This window comes from Puma concolor, chromosome A2, assembly GCF_028749965.1.
Source record: "Puma concolor isolate L17-30 chromosome A2, mPumCon1.1.hap2, whole genome shotgun sequence".
Classification (NCBI taxonomy): domain Eukaryota; kingdom Metazoa; phylum Chordata; class Mammalia; order Carnivora; family Felidae; genus Puma; species Puma concolor.
In genome coordinates this window covers 113,751,014-113,772,687 of record NC_141668.1, presented here as the reverse complement: position 1 = coordinate 113,772,687, position 21,674 = coordinate 113,751,014, and the positions used below count along the sequence as shown (strand labels likewise).

Genomic DNA, 21,674 nt, shown 5'->3' with positions numbered 1-21,674 from the left:
TGAACACAGTGGGGGAGGGGCAGAGAGAGACAGAGACACAGAATCCAAAGCAGGCTCCAGGCTCTGAGCTGTCAGCACAGAGCCCGACATGAAGCTCGAACTCACAAACCACGAGATCATGACCTGAGCCAAAGCTGGATGCTAAACTGACTGAGCCACCCAGGCGCCCCTGTTTATTTATGTTTTTTGAGTTTATTTTTGAGAGAGAGAGAGAGAGAGAGTGCGTGTGTACAAGCAAGGGAGAGGCGGTGTGTGGGGGGGGGGGGGGCAGGGAGAGGAGAGAGACAGAATCCGAAGCAGGCTCGAGTCTCTGAGCTGTCAGCACAGAGCCCGACGTGGGGCTCAAACCCATGAACCTTGAGATCATGACCTGAGCTGAAGTCGGACACTTAACCAACTGAGCCACCCAGGCGCCCCCAAATCATGGGTCTTGAGAGTATGTCTGGCTGAGCATCAGGGTCTGGGTCAGGATTAGTGAAACAAATGAAGGAAACTCAGCAGTATAAATTCACGTCAAGAGCCAGGTCTGAGAGTCTGAGCCAATTAAGAGGAGTCTAATTAGTGTAAGCACACTCAGTCTGATTCATTTGATTTATGTAACTCCTAACTGCAAGTTAGTCTAAACCAAGATGGACACAAGAAGTGCGCTCCATGCATTCATCTCTTTGGCACATTCTTACTGGGAGGTAGAGTGAATTAGCACGAATCTAATTAGTGCTATTGAGAAGCATCATTATTAGTTCAAATGAGCTCGGTCTCAGGCATTCTTCCCAAAGGCAAAAACTCATTACCTAGTTAGTATCAACTAACACGAACATAAGCAATGCAACACACATTCATCTCAAAGGCATATTTTTAATGAGAAGTGGGAGGAATTAGGTTCAACCTGAAGAGGAGTTGGGATAAGAATTCCTGTCAACGCAACAAAATCGGCCTGGGACTCCTTATAGGTTGTTGGAGCAAACCACCAGTAAACCCAGCAATCCACACTCACACCGTGACACACAGTGACTTTGGGTCCAACTAAGGCATACTACTTAAACAAATCTGTGTTAGCGCAACAAACGCATTCCCATTCTTCTCAAAAGTAACATCTCCCCGTCAGAGCAAACGGAGATGAGCGTGAGCACAGCAACAGCATCCGTCTCCATTCACGTTCTTACCGGGAGGCAGAGCACATTCAAATGAACCCGAGGAGTGTTACTGAAGAGAATCCCAAGTATCAATGAAAACAAACTCCATCCCGCACATCCTCCTCAAAAATAAATCCTTACCGCTTGTTGAAGCAAATCGACTTGTTTGGCTCAAAAGCACATGCTTATGGGGAATCTAAGTGGGAATACGAAAAAAGATACTGTACTAGTGCAGAGTTCAGTGTCAGCCATTCCTTCTTTCTGTAAACGGCCAGGATGATTATCCATCTTAGAATAATGGTTGCGACGAGAGGTCAAGGTGAATCTCCACGTCACATTTAAGGTTAGGACCAGAGAACAAGATCGCTGAACAGGAGCCTGGTCTGTAGAGGAGTGCATCACCCAGGGTCCGTAACCAGAGAAGATCTAGGCCACGTGGCACCAGCCAAGGTGGAGTTGTAGCTGTGCGCTTCTGAGAATGCTATCTGTAACACACAAATGGAGCCAACAGCAGGCGCGAGGGAAGGAACCAAATGAGGAGCCTGAGACGTGGGAATGTAGAAACGTGTAGCAAAGGAGAATCCAAGAGCTTAGTCAACGGGGGCACTTCTAGAAGCAAAACCTACGCCAACCCTCTGACGTGGCATTTATTCAGTTCCAGCTGGTGACCTAGAATGTTGAACACGAGGCCCCTGCTGCCACATCTTCCTCTCCTGCGAAAAATCAGAAATCCAGAACTATGTGGTATCTAAGTATCAGCAACTATGCCAACCACAACACAGAACAAAAAGAACACAAAGGCTAAGTTATAGTCATACCCACAGGCTGTGTATGGTCCACAGGCAACCAACACTCGGTAGCTGCTCCTCTAAAGGGACAACGTCTTCTCCATTCAGAGTCCCCAGGCCCCATCACTGTGATTAAAAAAAAAAAAAAAAACAAAACCCAAAACTAGGGATAGGTACTGCACAGCTGGATGTGACAAGGCCTTTCTGCCTCAGAGCACCACATGAGCCCAGTTATGGAGGGCTCTTTAGCTTGATAAAGCACTGGCTATGATTAGCTAACATGGTCTCTACCGAGCCAAGGGTCTAGAAGAAGGAAAAAAGACAGGGCAAAGGCAGATGATCTTTGTTCTTGTTACATTTTATTGGCATCACGTTCATCTCTTTACAGAAGAACTTGGCCCACACCCTAGAATGTAGACCTTTGGAAAAGGGGGAAGTGCTCCGTTAAGCAAGCTACAATGCAGGGGCAGATCCTAGGGAGGGGGCAGAACTGCCAGGGTTCCATACCAAAGAAACAGGTTAATTAATAATGGGCAAGACTGGGAGTCGGTGGGGAAAAGGAGAAAAAGGTTTGCTAACCTAAGGATACCACAACCCTGAAAGGAGCGCCTTCTAGAACAAAGGTAAAATCACTAGGACAGATCTGTTAGGATTTTCCTTTCCCTCTTATCAGTAGGATGCTGATCTATAGGGGATCGAAGTGTGGAAGTGGGGAGGGGAGGAAAAATGAGAATTTTAATTTCTGAAACAACCATTTATCCATTGCACGCACCACTGTATTATGCAAATCAACCTTTTGGAAAATTTAGACACAGAAGGGAACTAGACAGTTTTCCCCCTGGAGAGATGAAAAGCTTTTTGGCTCTTAAGTCTTTGATAAAAGGCGTACATAATTCTTGTGTCTACTGTACAGAATACTGCCTCTAGCTGGATTTCTGAATTCTGAGTTGCTAACACTCTGCAATCCAGACAGGGTTCAACCCTCCATCTTACACGCCTGCATTACAGGACTTAAACACATAATCCAAGAATTTCTTACACTAATTTATACATTTTTAATTGGTTGCATATATTAACATGTACTATAAGATTCTTTTCTAAGAAGCATTACATAATAAATGGATACTGTAAAAAGATCTGATTAGTTAAAAGTAACAAGCATTAACAGATACATACAAAACTCAGCCTTATCAGACTGGGTGTGAGCCTGTAATGAAGCATGGGGCACCAGCCTTCCCAAGTGGTAGCCTTCACAGGAGGGAGGGGTGGGGGTGGGGGTAAAAAGACCACAAGACCGTTAAAAAAATCAGATAACTAATTAGACACAGATTAACTGTAAACAGTTCTCTCTCCCCAGTGGACAAAAAGAATAAGCTTCCGATGCCGACTCCACACCAGAACGATTTCTACAGCTTGCCTGTCCTGGCTGCCATACGAGGGCTGATGTGGTGGGTGGGCAGACCCCGATGGAGTCATCACAGGCCTGGGCTGGAGTCTGTCTGCTTGTGTCAGGTGTAGGTATAGGGGTGTGTGTGTGTGTGAGTGTGTGTGTGTGTGTGTGTGTGTGTGTGTGTGTGTGTGTGTGTAAGGGTGAGTATGTTTGTTGGGTTTCTTTTGGCAGCTGGATTTGAGAGATGACTTTATGTTTTGTTTGGAAGAGGAGAGGGGGCTTGTGTTGGAAGGCCTAAGTGTGTTCTTTGTTTGTGAAGGACTCTGTGCTCTGCTCTCACTGCCCCTTCAGCAACTGCAGCTTTCCGCCGAGGCCTTGGCCCGGTCGTTCTTGTCCAGTTTGATGGGTTCGGGGAATTCGTTGTACAGCTCCACCTCTGTTTCCTGGGCAGGGAGAGAGAGAGAAAGGCCTGTTACTCAGGGTATGGGGAGTTTCTGAGCTCAGCTCTGGCCCTCTTCCACTGGGCACAGTGGGAAGGGGCCAGGGGACAGACCTGGCAGTGAACGGAGGGCTCTGGTGGAAGGCATTCAACCCTCTAGGCCCAAACGGGGGGAAGACAGGTTTTGCAATAACTCTGGGACAAGGTGAAGAGAGAAATTCAGCAGGAAGGGTAGCAATTGACACTGAGCACTCAGGACAGAGCTGACTCATGCTCTCCATCATAATCGAAATCTGGTGGCTTGGGGACCACAGCCAGCTCACAGATGCTTTGAGTGGTCCGTATCGTATCATTGCCAACACTTCAGAAGTCAGACTTCAGCATGGGCTGGATCCTGGCAGCTCTTAGCCCTTCCACAAGGCAGGAAGGGGCTGGGGCTGGAGTGCTGGCTGCCCTCTCAGTCCCAAAACATTCCCCTAGGCCCCTATCTGACATTCATTTTTCTGGACTTACGGTCTATTTTCTTTTTCTTCCAAAGTTAAGAGGGTTTTTGTCTCTAAGTGCTGCGTGCTCAGAAACCAGCTATGGATGAATTTTATCACCAACTGTGGTTGCGAGGTCACAGCAGATGGACTGTGGTCAGTTTAGTGTGACTTTCTGCTGAATTAACAAGTATCCAGTGAGGAGCAGTTTTCTGCTTCCTGGTGTAGGAAAACAATCTGTCACTTAAACACTGAGCACCTATGTGCCAGCAACTGTTCTAGGATATGGAGATGAAGCAAGCAATGTTTCTAGTCGCTAAAAGTTGTCTAGGGAATGAGGGCCTGGGTGGCTCAGTCAGTCGAGCGTCTGACTTCTGCTCAGGTCATGATCTCACAGTTCGTGGTTTTGAGCCCCCTGTCGGGCTCTGAGCTGACAGTGTGGTGCTGGCTTTGGATTCTGTCTCCCTCTCTCTCTGTCCCTCCCCCACTCACACTCTCTCTCAAAAATCAACACGGAAAAAAACTAAAAACAAAGTTTTCTAGGGAAAATTATACTATTCACAATAGCTATAAAAGTAAAAACCCCCAAGAATTCACATTAAAAAAAGTGAAAGGTCTACCGAGGTATACAGAGTATACAATTCAGTGGTTTTTTAGTGTATTCACAAAGTTGGGCAACCATCACCACTAATTCCAGAACATTTTCTTCACCCCATAAGGAAACCCTGCACTCATTAGCAGTCATTCCCCATCCCCATCAGACACCCCTAAGCCTTGGCAACCACTCATCTACATTTTTTTAATTTTTTTTTAATGTTTTATTTATTTTTGAGAGATAGAGAGAGACAGACAGACAGAGTATGAGCTGGGCAGGGGCAGAGAGAAAGGGAGACAGAATCCACAAAGCAGACTCTAGGCTCTGAGCTGTCAGCACAGAATCCGACGCGGGGCTCGAACCTGTGAACCACGAGATCATGACCTGAGCCGAAGTCGGATGCCCAACCGACTGAGCCACCAAGGTGCCCCTACATTTTTTTTTTTAAATATATTTATTTTTGAGAGAAAGCATGAGCGGGAGAGGGGCAGAGATGCGGGGATAGAGGATCTGAAGCAGGCTGCGCTGACAGCAGTGACCCCGATGTGGGGCTCAAACCCACAAACCGTGAGATCATGACCTGAGCTGAAGTCGGATGCTAAACTGACTAAGCCACACATGTGCCCCCATCTACTTTGTCTTAATAGATCCGCCTATTTTGGACACTTCACTTGATGGACATTTGTTTGTTTCTGCTTTTTGGCTACTAGGGCTATTCTGGATGTACATGTTTTCACTCTTCCTGAGTATATACGTAGGAGTGGAGTCAAATGGTAACTCTTGGGGTGCCTGGGTGGCTCAGTCAGTTAAGTGTCTGACTCTTGATTTCGGCTCAGGTCATGATCTCATGGTTTGTTGAGTTTGAGCCCCGTACTGGGCTCCATGCTGACAGTGCAGAGCCTACCTGGGATTCTTTCTTTGCCCCTCCCCTGCTTGCCCACGCTCTCTCTTAAAAATAAATAGACTTAAAAAAAAAAAAAGATAACTCTTTATGTGTAACTTTTTTGAAGAACTGCCAGACTGTTTTCCATACTGGCTGCACTATTTTACATTCCCACCAGGAGTGTATTTAATATGAAAGGCAAAGGATCTGAAAAATGATACGGTTTTATTGAAGGATATCACACAAGACCTAAAATAATAGCTGTTATGGACTGCATCTTTGTGTCTCCCCCGAATTCCTACATTGAAATCCTAATCCCCAGTGTGCTAGTATTAGGAATAAGAAATGAAGGTTAAATGAGGCCATAAGGCTGGGGCCCTGATCGGACAGGATTAGTGTGTCCTTGAAGGAAGGGACACCAGAGAGAGGGGGCTCTTGCTTGCTCTAGGTCTTGCTGTCTGTGATCACGTAGGAAAAGCCATGCACCTGAGAACACAGCAGTCAGCAAGTGGGGGAGAGAGTCCTTAGCAGAAAGTGAATTTGCTGGCACTGTGATTACAAACCTCTGGCTTCCAGAACCAAGAGAAGATAAAAGCCTGCTCTTTTGCCACCTAGTCTATAGTATTTTGTTACGGCATCCAGAGCATACTAATAAGATAGCTGTAATGCGCAATCCCAGTCAGAATCTCAATAAAGTTTTCTACTTGGGTGCGGGGAGCGGGGGGGGGGGGGGGAGGAGAAAAAAGGTGGAACTATAATAAAATTCTTAGCCTAAATGGAAAATGCACCAACATGGCCAAGGAAAAAATGCAAACAAGACTGGAGGGGTGGGGGGGTGGGGGGAGACTTGCCTTATCAGAGGTCAGATACACTATAAAGGCAGTCAAATCAAGACGGTCCAATGCACAATTGCCAAATGGACTGGAGAGACCCAAAATAGATCCCAGTATACATGAACATTCACCTACATAAAGGTAATGCTTCAATCCACTGGGGAAAGTGGTTTTTTAACAATTTGCAACTAATGTTGGAAATAATTGGCTATCCCTCTTAAAGAGAAAGGTGAGACTCTATTTCCGCCTATAAGCCTGGATGAATTCCAGTCGAATCAGACAACACATAAGCTAGATATAGAAAACCTAGAAATTTAAAATGACATACCTGTCTTAAAAAATTACTCTTTTCCTATGGCCCAGGGATAAAGCATAAGTGGAAAAGTCACATGCGATGCAGGTGAAGTTAATTCCTGTTCACAGAGTGCTCATGATCAGCGACAGGTGCCCAGGCTCCAGTGCCGCACAGCGGTGGCCCACAGGACAGGGAACCCCCAGACCGGCGGCAGAGCATCAGACCTACAGATGGTGCCGACTGCTCGCTGGTCAGCAGGTAAGAGAAAGGGCTGAAGCACTGCTGCCTTCGAGGAAAACGTTCTGGCAGCATCTTTTACTATAAATTATTTTTTAGAGTTTATTTTGAGAGAGAGAGCGAGCACGCACGTGCAAGCAGGGAAGGGGAAGAGAGAATCCCAAGCAGGCCTCCTGCTATCAGCTTAGAGCCCGATGCGGGGCTCGAACTCACAAACCGTGAGATCATGACCTGACCCGAAACCAGGAATCAGACGCTTAACCGACTGAGCCACCCAGGTGTCCCTGGCACCATCTTTTAAAAGCACACATACCTTTCAATCTAACAATCTTACTCCTGAGAGGCTAGCATGTAGGAACAAAAAAGCATTATAATAAGGCTACAGAGACAGCAATATTCAGAGAGAAAAACTGACAGTGATGCCAGTCAACAGGGAACTGGTTGAAGGCAACTCCCCATACCTGTTTAGATTCGCATGCAAGTATCAGGAACATTAGGGAAAACATAGCAGGCTATTATTGACCTAGGTGCGAAGGTGGGTTAGAGGAAGCAGAAGAGAGGGAGGCCTAGGCCTCAGGCCTGCACCCTGTTATCCACGTTTCTCAACAGGGGCTATCCTGGCATTCTGGGTCGATCAATTCTTCATCAGGCAAGACCGTCCCCTTTCATCACGGAACCCTCAGTGCAGCCTCCAGTTGTTCCAGAATGGGAACAACCCATTCCAGTTACCTCCCTGCCCACATGTCCAGATGCCCCATCCTGCTGAGAACTGCTGCATTCTAGAAACCTGGTTTCCTGGAGCTGGCAGAACCTGCCTTGCCCCTCACAGCCACCACGTGCTTCCTCAAATGTTCTCTGCACCCTCTGGCAGGCGCCTCACCTCTGACACTCACTCCCCCCCTAAGTCTGACTATCACAGATGACAGACGATGCCTCATGATGTCCCTTAACTCACTGGCCCTAACGGAGCCACTCAATCAAAAGAGACTTCAACTCCCACATGCCAACAACAAGAAGTAACTGTTTGTTTTCTGGAAACAGCTGAGTAAACAACATTAAGAAAGAAATTCTCATTCAAGGAATACATTTCCTCGAGTTGCTGGGTAAGCTTTCCTTCTGGTGATCAAATATAACCATTTATGAGGATGACAGGAGTGACCCCATCTCATTCAATCTTAACCATCCTGCAAAGCAAGTATTCTCTTATGAGGGGATGGAAGTTCAGAGATGAAACACACACACACACACACACACACACACAACACCACTAAATTTAATGATGCGTAGCAAACCTGGGATTTGAATTCCAATTGATGCTCTCCTCCAATGGAAGAATGGAAGGAGCAATGTGGCCAGGGGCCTCCTAGCGGTCTGATCTCCTAACAGCATGTGGGAGAATAAGCACATACCCGTAAGGGTGGCCCTCAGCCTGTCTTCACTGCCCCTGTCCTACAGAGGTGGAATTTCTGGGAGCTTTAGCAAAATGCCTCATTACCTTCCCAGATAAACACATGGGGTTTTCTGGCTACACGGACAAAAGAGCTAGGAAAGAAGATTACGGACAAGGAAGCCAGGCAGGGGCTGGGTTGATGGTCAGTCAGCAGAGGGAGCCAGATAGCTGCTGGAGACCCACCTGTTTAAGTGCATTCCGTGCAATCGTCTGGAACGCCTGCTCCACGTTGATGGCCTCCTTGGCACTGGTCTCGAAGTAGGGAATGTTGTTTTTGCTGTAGCACCAGGCCTGTGCCCGCTTTGTGGCCACCTGGAAGAGGAAGCAGGGTGTATGTGTGCTCCTAATCTAGCACGGCCTCAACCTTCTCTAGAAGGATCATGGTCCCTAGTCTATAGGTAGCACAGGTGAGGGAGCAGACCTGGGGGGTGAGGGTGTGCAGGGACACAGCTGCAGACCTGTCCAAGGTCACCCTGCTGGCTCTGCGTAACACAGCTAGACCTCAAACCCAAAGCCCATTCTATAATCCATAGTTTCTGACCCTTAGCTACACTTAAAAGGAGTAAGCAGCTAGCCCTAGAAGTATTGAATCATTTCTCCTAGGACCTCAGAGGTCCCAGCCCAGGAAATGCCTGGCAGCTTGGTCTCTAAGGTTCACTGTCCCTTACCCATTACTGCTCATATTAAACCACCTGTGTCACAATCTTGTGTCACAGAATCCTGCTGCTCTCACCAGCACCCCTACCCTCTCCTACCCCAATTCCTTCCCCGAGCCTTAGCCTATTTTCAGGCATGAGGGGACTGTCACTTAGAAAAGGGAGAAAATGAGATCAATGGCCAGAAATAAACCTAGTTATAATTAAGAGTCTATGTTCCCAAGAGAAATGCTATTTGAAAGTGAACCAGAGCAATTTTACTCAAAGCCCAAAGCGCAATCTTTTGCACACATGGAGATCCAGGCAGGCCCCCGAGGTGCAGGAGAGCAGAATTACAAAATCTAATCCCTTCCTTTCAAGTGCAGAAGAAAAACTGAGGCTCAGAAGGCAAAGGCAATGGTCCAAAGTCACAGCCGGTCAGGGGCAGCGTGGGGATTTAAACCAGGTCTCCTGAGCCCTGGTCCTCAAAGGCAGCTGGCCAAAAGGTAGTTCACATTCCCACATATACCTTTCTAGAGCCATTCTGAGCGTAGCAAAGAACCCTCCAAACCACAAGGCACCGTGGAAGCCAGTGCCTCTCACAGGAGGGGAAAATAACAACGGGCCCATAGAAAGCCACCATTTTCCAAGCTCTTCCTGGGTGCCAGGCTTTCAGGTGCAGCGTCACCTGATCCCAGAGTATTCTTGTTACAGGAGTCAACGTTCAGACTCCAAGAAGTATTCCCAAATTAAAAGTGCATGAGCCAGGCTTTAAATGCAAGTCTGCTTTTAAATCCAAAAGACCAAAATGCAGACTGCAACCCAGCCTCAAGTCCAATTATTTCATGGGGACCAAAAGTGATGGACTTGCTACTTTGCTGGCATAATCTCAAAGGGAAAACCACTGCAGACTTTCACTGTCCCTGTGTTGCCACAGAGAAAGCAAAACTGGTATGCCATTACTCGGTTAGGAAGCAAGGCTTTATTCCAAGGGCTGGATGGGTAACTAGTTATCTCTCCCCTCTCCCCCAGTATGGGGCACACACACACACACACACAGATAAACTGGGTATTGGTCCTTAAGGCACGTGGCTTTTTACTAATCAAAACTAAAAACAGTAGCCATCTGAAACTTAGCTGCTACTTTTAAAAGAAGGCCCAGCAGCCACGACCTAAATGAGGGTAGATTCGTAAGCCTCCACATTTTCGACTGTCACTACCTTTGGCACTTACTTGTCTGTTTTCGAGGTCAATCTTGTTTCCCAACACCACGAAGGGGAAGTTTTCAGGATCCCGGGGACTGGCCTGGATGAGAAACTCATCTCTCCAGCTATCAAGGGTTTTGAATGTGTTGGGGGCAGTGACGTCAAATACCAGAACGCAGCAGTCTGCGCCTCTGTAGAAGGCCACACCAAGGGACTGGAACCGTTCCTGTCCTGCTGTGTCCCAGATCTGTGAGAGACAAAACATTATTATTCCTTGGGGAACACGGCTGTAGGAGTGGGGGGCACCAGAGGAAACGAGCTGGATCACGGAGACACTCAGAGACAAGTGACTTCAGAACCAGAGTATCCAGAAGAGCCCTGACAGACAGCATGTGTGAGTGCATGTGTCTGTGAGGGGTGACACTGAGTCCAAACTCTGTTAGAAAATGTCTTTACCTTGATCCAGGTGGTAGTCACACGAACATATATTTATGTGAAATTCATGATGTAAACTTAAGGTTTATGTACTCTGGGGACTTTTTGGGGGTGACAGAATTACAGGGAGGTGATTACTCACTGAATTGTATATTTAAATTTACACATTTTACTGTCTATCAAGCTTACCTTAAAAAAATGGGCATGTTTTACTTATACTATAACTCACTTAAAAACAAAAAAAGCAAACAAAAACCCCTGACAGAGAGAGATGAAGGGAAAGACAGACAACAAGAACATACTCTAGAATATAGGTGAAAGCCGGCTTTCAATCTGAACACCATGTACTACTGACCAGCTCAAAGAACTTCACGCCGTTCATTGCCTTGCTAGGTTTGAGAGCGAAGATGGATTCCCTCGCTGCCCTAGATTCCTAACAAGGTCACCCTGATCAGCCTGGAGAGATGACAGGTGTTATGAGAAATGGTCCCACACCCCCCAGCCAGTCACCAGGTTTAAGAAAGTGGCTGGGTCAGAAGCAGCATACTATTACCTCCAGCTGACACGGGTCTCCCCCCCACTACTGGATTCACTGTCGGCAGGGAACCCGCTCAGCTTCAGAACACAAGAACTTGGACCATCCTTACAACCCAGATACATACCAGCTTTACGTCCACATCACCGGCCAACCACCCCAAAGGCCCAGGGTTTGAACCCAAATGGGGTGTGGATTGGACCACTATGGTTTTATCTCCAGAACCAGATTCTGCAGAAAGATGGTTGAGCTCCTCTGTGAAGCCCTTCTCAGGCAGCCAGTCCTGCCTCACTCCAGGTGATCTGGAACACCTGGGCAACACGTCAAGTGTCCCTAGGCCATACAAAGATTGAGCTCCCAGTTCAGGGAAGAAGAGCACCATACAAGACGAGGGTAGGATGCCTGGTTAGGATGACTTAGGTGCGAGGCTGAAGGGCAGCAGAAACAAACCCAAAGCCTATTAGTCTAACTGCCTCTCATCAGAGTTGGAGGACTAAATGCTGCCCCACCCCCAAGACAACAAGCTAAGTACACACATGTAGACACGACGTGATCTCTAGTGTCACTGGATCCCCAGCAGAGGGGCTGTTGGTGAGGTCTGATTTTGTGCTTTTCAGGTTTCCCAACATCCTACACTGAATGTGCCTCTGAGTGAAAAAATGAACCCTTTCTCGTAAAAGAGAGACTGGGACGAAGGGGGACTCAAGACCTTGGTCACACAATAAGGAAAGTAGAAACACACAACTATTCCTATAAAGAGAAAATAAGAAAACAAGATTTAAAACCAGAATTTAAATCTAGGCTTGTACCAAAAAAAAAAAAAAAAAATACTGTTAGAGAAGTAAGTAACATTGTTCTTATGTAAACATCTGGGTAAGTAAAGCCAAAAGAGCCCTCCAAACACTTGGCACACACCGCCCCACGAGACCATTACTCTAGGTGTCCGTGCTGTGGGGTTTTATGTAGCTGAAATCCTCCCCCACACGTCACTCCTCTTGCCCTGTGAAACACTGCAGCACTTTCTCTGACAGCGACTCACACCTTTATGGATGCCCAACAAACTCAGCGAACAACTTCATTCTTGTTAAAAAAAGCAAAACCAAAAAAAAAAAAAAAAAAAAAAAAAAAAAAAAAAAAAACCCCGGCTGCCAATTTTCTGTACTTGTAACTCAGTAATGAATGCTAACATACAGAGCCTCTTCTGTATTTCAGGTGCTTGTTTAGGACAGAATCCCAACAGGAGAATTACATAAGAACTCTACCACTTTTGGGTGGAACCAAATGGGTATTTGGAACTCAAATACACAGAGAAGGCAAAGTAAGGGGTTGTTAAAAAGAAAAGCTGAAAAGCTGGGCAGTTATTCTTAGCAACTTTCAAAAATTAATTTATCTTCAAACCTAGAAAAGTATAGTCCTATAACTGTGGTCTTTAAAACTTTTTAGTATTTTAACCGAAATATTTTGTTTTCTACATTCAAAACACACCCATACAACTACCTGCTACTCGAATGTGACAAATATTAACACTGACACCTTCGTGTCAGTTTTTTTACTATTTTTTACTGTCTAGTTTTATTTAAATTTTAGTCATTTAAAAAATTATTTTTTCAAAGTTTATTTATTGATTTTGAGAGAGAGAGAGAGAGAGAGAGACTGCAGGGGAGGGGCAGAGATGGAGAAGAGAGAGAGAGAGAGAGAGAGAGAGAGAGAGAGAATGAATCCAAAGCAGGCTTTGCACCACCATCAGTGCAGAGCCCAACATGGGGCTCAAACTCATGAACCTCGAAATCATGACCTGAGCTGAAATCAAGAGTCAGATGTTTAAACTGAGCCACCCAGCCCCCTACCCCATCCCCCTTTTTAAAAGGAAACAGAGTTAACCCTTCCTCACAGCATTCCCTTTCCTCCCTCCCCAGAAGTAAACGGTTCCTGAAGAACTTTTTAGACAAATGGTATTATCCTATACATCTTTTTTTGCAATTTGCTTTTTTTTTCCCTTTTCCAAAAGTTAATGGTTATATAGCATTCCACTTTCTTAAGATACATCCTTTATTCCCTGGTCATCTGAACTGTTTGCAGTTTTTCAACGTTTTTTATTTATTTTTGGGACAGAGAGAGACAGAGCATGAACGGGGGAGGGGCAGAGAGAGAGGGAGACACAGAATTGGAAACAGGCTCCAGGCTCCGAGCCATCAGCCCAGAGCCTGATGCGGGGCTCGAACTCACGGACCGCGAGATCGTGACCTGGCTGAAGTCGGACGCTTAACCGACTGCGCCACCCAGGCGCCCCTGCAGTTTTTCAAAAAAGCTGCAGTGAGCATTTTTCCTAGGCGTCTCTTCTTGTGCCCAGAGGTAAATTTCTCTAGGCTACCTGCCTAGACAGAGAATTGCGCATGTTCAACAATGGAAAGCAAAATGGTAGTCTCTATTAAGAAGAGCTAATATCCCACCAACAGCTTGAGAATATTCTGCTTCCCTATATTCCTGCCCAAACTTGATTGTGTCAGCTTTTTTTTCCATGTCTGCACATTAAAAAAAAAAAATTTATTTGGAGAGAAAGCCACATGTACATGCATGCAAGCAGGGAAGAACAGAGAGGGAGAGTGACAGAATCTCAAGCAGGCTCTGCAAACCCACAAACCGTGAGATCATGACCTGAGCTGAAACCAAGGGTCGAACGCTTAACTGAACGAGCCACCCAGGTGCCCCTTCATGTGTACATATTTATAGTAACACACTTTATTAACTTAAAATTTTTAAAAATGTTTATTTTTGAGAGACAGACAGACACACAATGTGGGCAAGGGACAGAGGAAAACATAGGATCTGAAGTAGGCTCTATACTGACACCAGCGAGCCTGATGCAGGGCTCAAACTCACCAACTGTGAGATCATGACCTGAGCTGAAGTCAGACACTCAACTGACTCGAGTCTGGGTCGCCCCATGCTTTAACTTTAAATTACAACGTAACAAATTACTGTTAAAATACAATAAAGAGGGGCACCTGGGTGGCGCAGTCGGTTAGGCGTCCGACTTCAGCCAGGTCACGATCTCGCAGTCCGTGAGTTCGAGCCCCGCGTCAGGCTCTGGGCTGATGGCTCAGAGCCTGGAGCCTGTTTCCGATTCTGTGTCTCTCTCTCTCTCTGCCCCTCCCCCGTTAATGCTCTGTCTCTCTCTGTCCCAAAAATAAATAAAAATGTTGAAAAAAAAATAAAAAAAAAATACAATAAAGAATATCTGGGTAGTACATCTGAATCACTTTAAAGAACTCTATCTACATCAAGAGAGATCTATATAAAATGAGGAATATATTAGAATTAAAAGGCTATCTAGTTTGCATTTTTCTTAAAATGTATATAAACTCTCACTTGCAACTCAGTGACTTTAATAATATGTCTGAATATTTATTTTCTACATGATGGACTCCTTGTTTAAAATGTTATGGTAAAGGGGCTCCTGGGTGGCTCTGTCGGTTAAGCATCCAACTCTTGGTTTCAGCCCAGGTCATGATCTCACAGTTTGCGAGCAAGTCCCAAAGCTCTGTGTAGGACTCTGAGCTGACAGCATGAAGCCTGCTGAGGATTCTCTCTCCCTGTCCCCCTCTCGTGTTCTCTCTCACTCAAAAATGAGTAAGTTAAAAAAAAAAGTTACAGTATGACATTCTTTTAGTCCTATGGACAGTAAATAGAATATCTGTTACTGTTTACCATTAACAATTTCAATTATTATTATTTTTTAATGTTTTTATTTATTTTTGAGACAAAGAGAGACCAAGCATGAACGGGGAGGGGAAGAGAGAGAGGGAGACACAGAATCCGAAGCAGGCTCCAGGCCCTAAGCTGTCAGCACAGAGCCCGACGCGGGGCTTGAACCCACAGACTGTGAGATCATGGCCTGAGCTGAAGTCGGACGCTTAACCGACTGAGCCACCCAGGCGCCCCATTTTTTTTAAATTATTTTTTTAATGTTTTAATTTATACCATTAACAATTTCAGATAATACTTTATATTGAAATAAGACACTTTTCTTCCCATCTCCATGATTTACTTATTTTATAACCAGAAGTTTGTTCCTTCACCTTGACCTGTTTCTCCCACTTCCCACCCTCCCTCCCCTCTGGTGGCCACCGGTTTGTTCTGTGTATTTATGAGTCTGTTTTTGTTTATTCATTTGTTTTTTTCAGATTCCACAGACAAGTGAAATATGGTATCTGTCTTTGATTTGTTTCACTTAGCATAGGCCCATCCATGGTGTTGCAAATGGCAAGATCTCATTCCTTTTTTATTGTGAGTAACATTCCATTGTATGTATACGCGTCTTGTCTATTCATTCATCTGTGGATGGACACTTGGGCTGCTTCCATATGAAATAAAACACTCACTGAATATTATAATTTTACTTCAAATCTAATTTTAGTTCCAGAGAAGGCAGTACTATCTTAAAGGCTCGGACAAGGTTTTCTTTTTCTCTTACTCCAGGAAGATCACTTAACAGCAAACACTTGAGGGTTTTACTTAAGTGATGCAGAGAAATGATGCCTTTGTCTGTGACAGCCCCACACAGAATTGTTTCCATTTCCAACACACTTTGTTGTAAATTTTTAAGTTTACAAAGTCTCAACAGTGATCCTCAATATAATGACACGTGCATGACCTTATGTTTCTAGCATGCTGTTAGTGCTCCATGGGACCAAACCCGATGCTCAGGATTTAAGAGCCGGTGCATCAACTGCCTGAATCCTGTCTGTCTAGGGAGCCTGCTGAGAGGTCGTTATAGTCCTTCTGCCAACTCTCCTGGCCACGGCAGCGCAGAACGGCCCACCGCACAGTAGCCACATGGATGCTGTCCCTTCAGGGTTGAATCCACTTTATTCAACCAGGCCCAGAAGTATCTGGAGTCACAGGACCACGGGAGTTTCTTTAAGCCACACAACTGCTGGCAAGTTTTTCCCGAAGGCATCATTTGATAGCATCGGAGAAGCGGAGGGTGTAAGGAAGAGGAGGTGTTCCCTGCACCTACAGTGGTCCAGCCTGCCCTGTCGCCTTTTTAAATTTGCAATTCCCTGCAGTTAAGCCACTGGAATTAAAGGCTTCTTCTCATAATTGCCTGCTGATGTCTTTTGTCCAGTTATCCAGTGGGTTGTCTGTTGACTGGATACTATGATGCATTATTAACATTTTCTTCTGGTCTGTGGTTTGTTTTTGTCATTAGGGAGTCTTATTATTCAAATGTTTACTTTTTTTTTTCCTTTCTTTCTTTTTAAAAATATGGAACGCTTCATGAATTTGCGTGTCATCCTTGCGCAGGGGCCATGCTAATCTTCTCTGTATCGTTCCAATTTTAGTATATGTGCTGCCGAAGCGAGCACTCAAATGTTTAATGTAGTTTTACTGTCAAACCTTTAGGATTTTCGCTTTCTCTATTTTAAACACCAAAGGTTAAAAAAATTTTTTTTTTTACTTTTAAAGTTTTCATTTTGTATTTTTTTTCATTCAGGTCTTGAACCCTCCCTCTTGGTTACTCCTCCTCATTTAAAGGGAAAACCACTGGCCCGTCCCATTTACTGTGTAACTCCACTTTGCTAGTCTTCTGGAAGCCACCTCTCTACTCAGTGTCCAGCTGGGGGTGGCTTGTTTGTGTGCTCTCTGTTCCCTTGATCTGTCTCTGACAATATCACAGTTTAAATTGCTATGGATTCAGAGTAAGTTACCTTTAAATTTTTCATGCATACTTGATTCCATCTAATGTTTACTACTGACTGATTTCTAGCTTCTTCCTGAACCATATAAGGAATTTAAAAAACCCACAGCAGTCACTAATCTTCCTCCACACATTAAATTACAGAGGTCCAATCCTGGTTTTCTATGATAGTTTAGAAGTTACATACTCTTACTATTATGGTCATAATTCTAACAATAAATACATGTATACAATTAAAGTTGACCTCAATTTATCTTCCTAACCTTTCCAAATGAAATCACTTTCCTTCTGTCTGAAGTACATCTTTTAGAATTTTCACCGTGGAACTTAAGGATATATGCTTTCATTCTTAGTATTTTTAGTAGAGACAGAATACTGTGGTCAAGGTTTCTTTCAGAATATATTCCACTGCCTGGTGATCTCCACGGTTACTGTTTGGAGTCAACAGCTTCATTTTTGCTTCTTTTCAAGATCATCTTTTTTGTCTGGATGCTTTCAAGTTCGTCTTTTTTTTTTTTTTGGAGAGAGAGAACGACCAAGTGCACGCAGGGGAGGGGGGTAGGAGAGGGAGGGAGAGAATCCTAGCAGGCTCCATGCTCAGCATGAAGCCCAATGTGGGGCTCGATCTCACAACGGTGAGATCATGACCTGAGCCAAAATCTAGAGCCACCCAGGCGCCCCTGTCTGTTTTGTTTTGTTTTGTTTTGTTTTGTTTTGTAATTTCATTATGATTCATCAAGATTTCTTTTTTATTTATCCATCTTGGAGTTTGGGCTTCCTCAATCTGTGGATTGGTGCCACATCAGTTCTAGCAAATTCTCAGCAAATATTATCTTTGATCTTTGTTTTGAGATTGATTAAAAGGAAGTTTGACCTATCTACTGAATCCTGTTTGTACCTCTCTTTCCTACCATTCTTCATTTCAGCTCTCTTCTAGCATACTGATCTGTTGCTAAAAACATTCTCGGATTTCCACCTTTTGGTTATTGTATTTTCCTTTTATAAATTCTACTAACTTACACACTTGTTTAGTTTCTTCTCTCCAGATATCTAAGACTGTCTTATTTCTCTGAAATATAAAAACCACTCTGAAAGATCAGGGAACTTTCCATTGGTTCTTGTCTTGTTTTCTTATTTGGATCATCTTATTGCATGTTGCTAAAAGCCCGTGAAAAATATGTGAGGATTCTTCAAGATCTACCTTGATGATGCCTTTGTCCAGAGATGATGACTCTCATTTACTTCTAGTCTTTCAAGCTGCCTGCAACAGCATGAGGGCCAGCTTTTCCTTTCAACCTTTCAGGAACACGTTCTCTGGGGCACCTCGGTGGCTCAGTCTATTAAGTGTCTGACTTCAGCTGAAGTCTTGATCTCATCGTTCATGAGTTTTGAGCCCTGCGTCGGGCTCTGTGCTGACAGCTCAGAGCCTGGAACCTGCTTCGGATTCTGTGTCTCCCTCTCTCTGCCCACCCTCCCCGCTCGCACTCTCTCAAAAATAAATATTAAAAAAAAAAAAAGGAACACGTTCTCTTTCCCACTGTTTCCAGACTCCAGTGACCAGTGGTTCCTCAGAAGGTGTTCACTCCAGTAGTGCAACAGTATAGGGTGCAAGCTTAGTAGGGTATGTGGGCTCCCAAACCCAGGAGGACCTGGGGTCTGACTTCTGAATCAGCCCACATCGCCGTCAAAACCACAGCTTGGTCCTATAGCTCTGTTTCTCCTAGGTACAGGATGCAGCTTTTAGTCTGGCTGGTACACATGTGGAATCCTCGGGTGCTACTTTACTCTAGTACCCTGAAGCTATTCTGTTCCCTTCTGCCTTCTATGGTCTCTGAGAACTCCTCTAACTGTTGTTAAGTAATCAGTCTCTTCTCTTCAGAGACAGAGTTTGCTTGTTGGTGTTCTGCAGTTTTGAGTTTCCCAGGTAATTTGCTCAGTTCTTACAGCTTACTGTTTTCTTCAGGTGTCTTTAACCTGCAGTTTAACTGTTCGTTTGGCTTATTTCAATGACCATCTTTTCATTTCTTGAAGTTCTATGTTTTCCATATCCTCATTTTTTATAGTGTCCTTTTTCTCTATGGTTTCTATTCCCTTTCTAAAAATCTCTAGTCATTGTGAACATCTTTTGTGGTACGTTATTTCCTCATGTGGCTATGAGCTCACCTTCTGTTCTGAGGTTGCAAGTCTTCCTATAAAAATGGTCTCGACTCTGCTTGTGTCAGGAGTGGCAGGGGTTTATAGGTTTATGTCCAATTCTTTAACATTTCTGTACCATGTAGAGTATAAGCTCAGAACCCACACATGAGCATAGTGGGACTGAGCGTCTCCAACAAGAAGGCAAAGAGGCAAAAGCCCCAAGCTTTTACTCCATGCATGAGCTCTGCCACTTCACTGGATTAAGGCATTTGTTCCTGTTTTCACATCTTTCCAAGGTCCTATGTGAGTGGGAGTCTCTCTCCCTCCCTCTCTCTTTCTCTCCAAGGGGATTCCTAGTTCCAGCTCTCCCACCTTTTGTAGTCACTTCTCTTGCCCATGGTGAGTGATAAAACTCTAGTCCTGGTTATAAAGTTGCTTTTAAAGCATCATGACAGAAGCCCCTGGGCTTATCACTAGTTCTCAGTTCCATCTTCTTTCCTGTAATCTGGAAATTACCTTTTCTCTCAAGCTTGGCCTTTAAAACTTTAGTCTGAGCCTGGGTGGCTCAGTTGGTTAAATATCCGACTTTTGATTTTAGCTCAGACCATGATCTCATGGTTCTTGAGTTTGAGCCCCACACTAGGCTTCGGGCTGTCAGCTTGGCAATCTGCTTGGGATTCTCTCCCTCACCCTCTCTGCCCCTCCCCGACTCACATGCACATGTGAGCGCATGCGCTCTGTCAAATAAAACTTAGAACTTAAAAAAAACTTTAGTTGTATTTTAAACATCTCTATGTGTATGTGTGAGGGAGGTGGGGAGGGGAAATCCATATTAACTGCATCCTGGAGGTGTGAGTCAAGGAAGTGTCAAGAGTCTTTATCCTCTGGGAGCACGTCACAGCTTGAGGTCAATGTGCATAAAAACCATCTGTAATGCCTGGATCATTCAAACATTTCAGCAAACTTGGCGTTTGCCAGGACTACAGTGGGATAAGAACTATATTTGTCTCAAGAGGCCTGAGTCTGCCAAGGGCATCATTTAATATAGGAAGAAATAACTGCTGTGGAGGTAGGAATTTGAAAAGACAACACCTGGGCTAAAGGTTGGAGACCTGGGGATGGGCTGAGATGGGACAAAGGGGCTGGGCTGGAAGCAGACATGTGCAAGGACAGGGTTGTAAGAGCAGCACTTGGTTTGGAAGAGCTGGCAAAAGACAAAAAAGCGAAGAACAGTTTGTAGCCAGAACGCAAAGGCTTTCCAAAGGCCATATGAAAGAACCCGTATTTTATCCTAACTGTTGCAAGAGAAGCCCTTGAAAGATTAAGGTGATACATGCAAAAGCCAGGCTGGCTTAAAAGAAACTCAACTTTGGTGGCTACAGGCAGGACAGATGAAAAGAAGCCAGAAAAACAGGGAACTACATTAATAGCTACTGTAAGAACCTAGGAGAGACCCAAAGATGTTCTGGCCTAAAAAACTATGCAAGGATATTAAAAAAGGCATGAGTTAGACATTTTGCAGACACAATAAGACAGAGGACTGTGTGTTTTCAAATTCAGCAAAAACAAAAACAAAAACAAAACCCCAAAATAGAAGTCCAATGAAATTTGAACTTTTTTGGAACGACAAGGAAAAATTTCTAGTATGTCTCATGCAATATACGGTCATACTTGATGTCCTGTATTTTCTCGGCAATACCACCTGTGGAAAATTATCCATGAATATAGTAGTGGGAACTGAAGAACAGGGAGGGGAAATGCCTAGGCATGAAAAAAAAGGGTTCAGAATGAATGAACTAACAAGATTTGATTGGCAAAGTTGTGACATGTGCTTACCTGCATTGTAACTAGTCTGTCATCCACCATCACCTCCTTTGTCAGAAAGTCTGCTCCTATTGTAGCTTTGTACTGATTACTGAATTTCTTGTTCACATACTGGTTCATGAGTGATGTCTTACCAACTCTGAAATTGGAGAAAAACCACAAGTATAGGTCAACTAGGAAGGGACTGAAAACTGATTCCGGTATTTGCAGCTCTGAAGAGACTTGCCTATCTTGAAAGAAAACAAAGAACTGTAATCACAACAGAGCGCAGTGCCAGCAAACTGCCCAGCATTATTCATTTGAGGTTGTATTTTCTCCTGGGATAAAAATAGAGGGTACAAATGTAGCCCAGATGTTGAAAAGCTGCTTGTAAGTTTTGGTACAAGCACCTCAGATGGTACAGCCTAATATTATTTTTTCCTTCCAGAAAGATGTCAGCAAATACTCTCCTTCTAAAAGAAGCTACAGTAATAAGATCGTTCCAATATTCCAAAAATATCCCTTATGTCTTCGGTGTCTCTCCATTTAGAGGCTGCTATTCAGTCCAAGAAGTAATGGCAGGAGGAAGTCATTGGCTGAGAGCAGACATATACACCAGTCAGCCACCTGCTGCTTCAAAGTCTAAAATCTGAAGGAGAAAGCACCAGTATTCCACCAAATCAGAATCTACCTCAAAGT

At 44.5% G+C, this 21,674-nt stretch overlaps 1 protein-coding gene, 1 non-coding gene and 1 pseudogene across 2 annotated transcripts in view; all 3 read right to left on the bottom strand.

Annotated features, from left to right (window-relative positions):
- Positions 1 to 2,260: 2,260 nt before the first annotated feature.
- The window catches only part of RAB7A (RAB7A, member RAS oncogene family), a 71,111-nt gene continuing 51,697 nt past the window's right edge, over positions 2,261 to 21,674 (bottom strand). Inside the window, exons 3-6 of the mRNA XM_025922468.2 lie at positions 21,009 to 21,135; positions 10,394 to 10,612; positions 8,709 to 8,837; positions 2,261 to 3,754 (exon numbers count right to left, since the gene is read on the bottom strand). Coding sequence (XP_025778253.1) covers positions 3,659 to 3,754; positions 8,709 to 8,837; positions 10,394 to 10,612; positions 21,009 to 21,135 — 571 coding nt within the window. The 3' untranslated portion in view covers positions 2,261 to 3,658. The remainder of the gene's footprint in view (positions 3,755 to 8,708; positions 8,838 to 10,393; positions 10,613 to 21,008; positions 21,136 to 21,674) is intronic.
- On the bottom strand, positions 15,456 to 18,493 carry LOC147583452 (ATP synthase subunit s, mitochondrial pseudogene; annotated as a pseudogene).
- Positions 16,598 to 16,704, bottom strand: LOC112859505 (U6 spliceosomal RNA). The gene has a single exon (XR_003223519.1). It is a non-coding gene; the product is annotated as a U6 spliceosomal RNA (small nuclear RNA).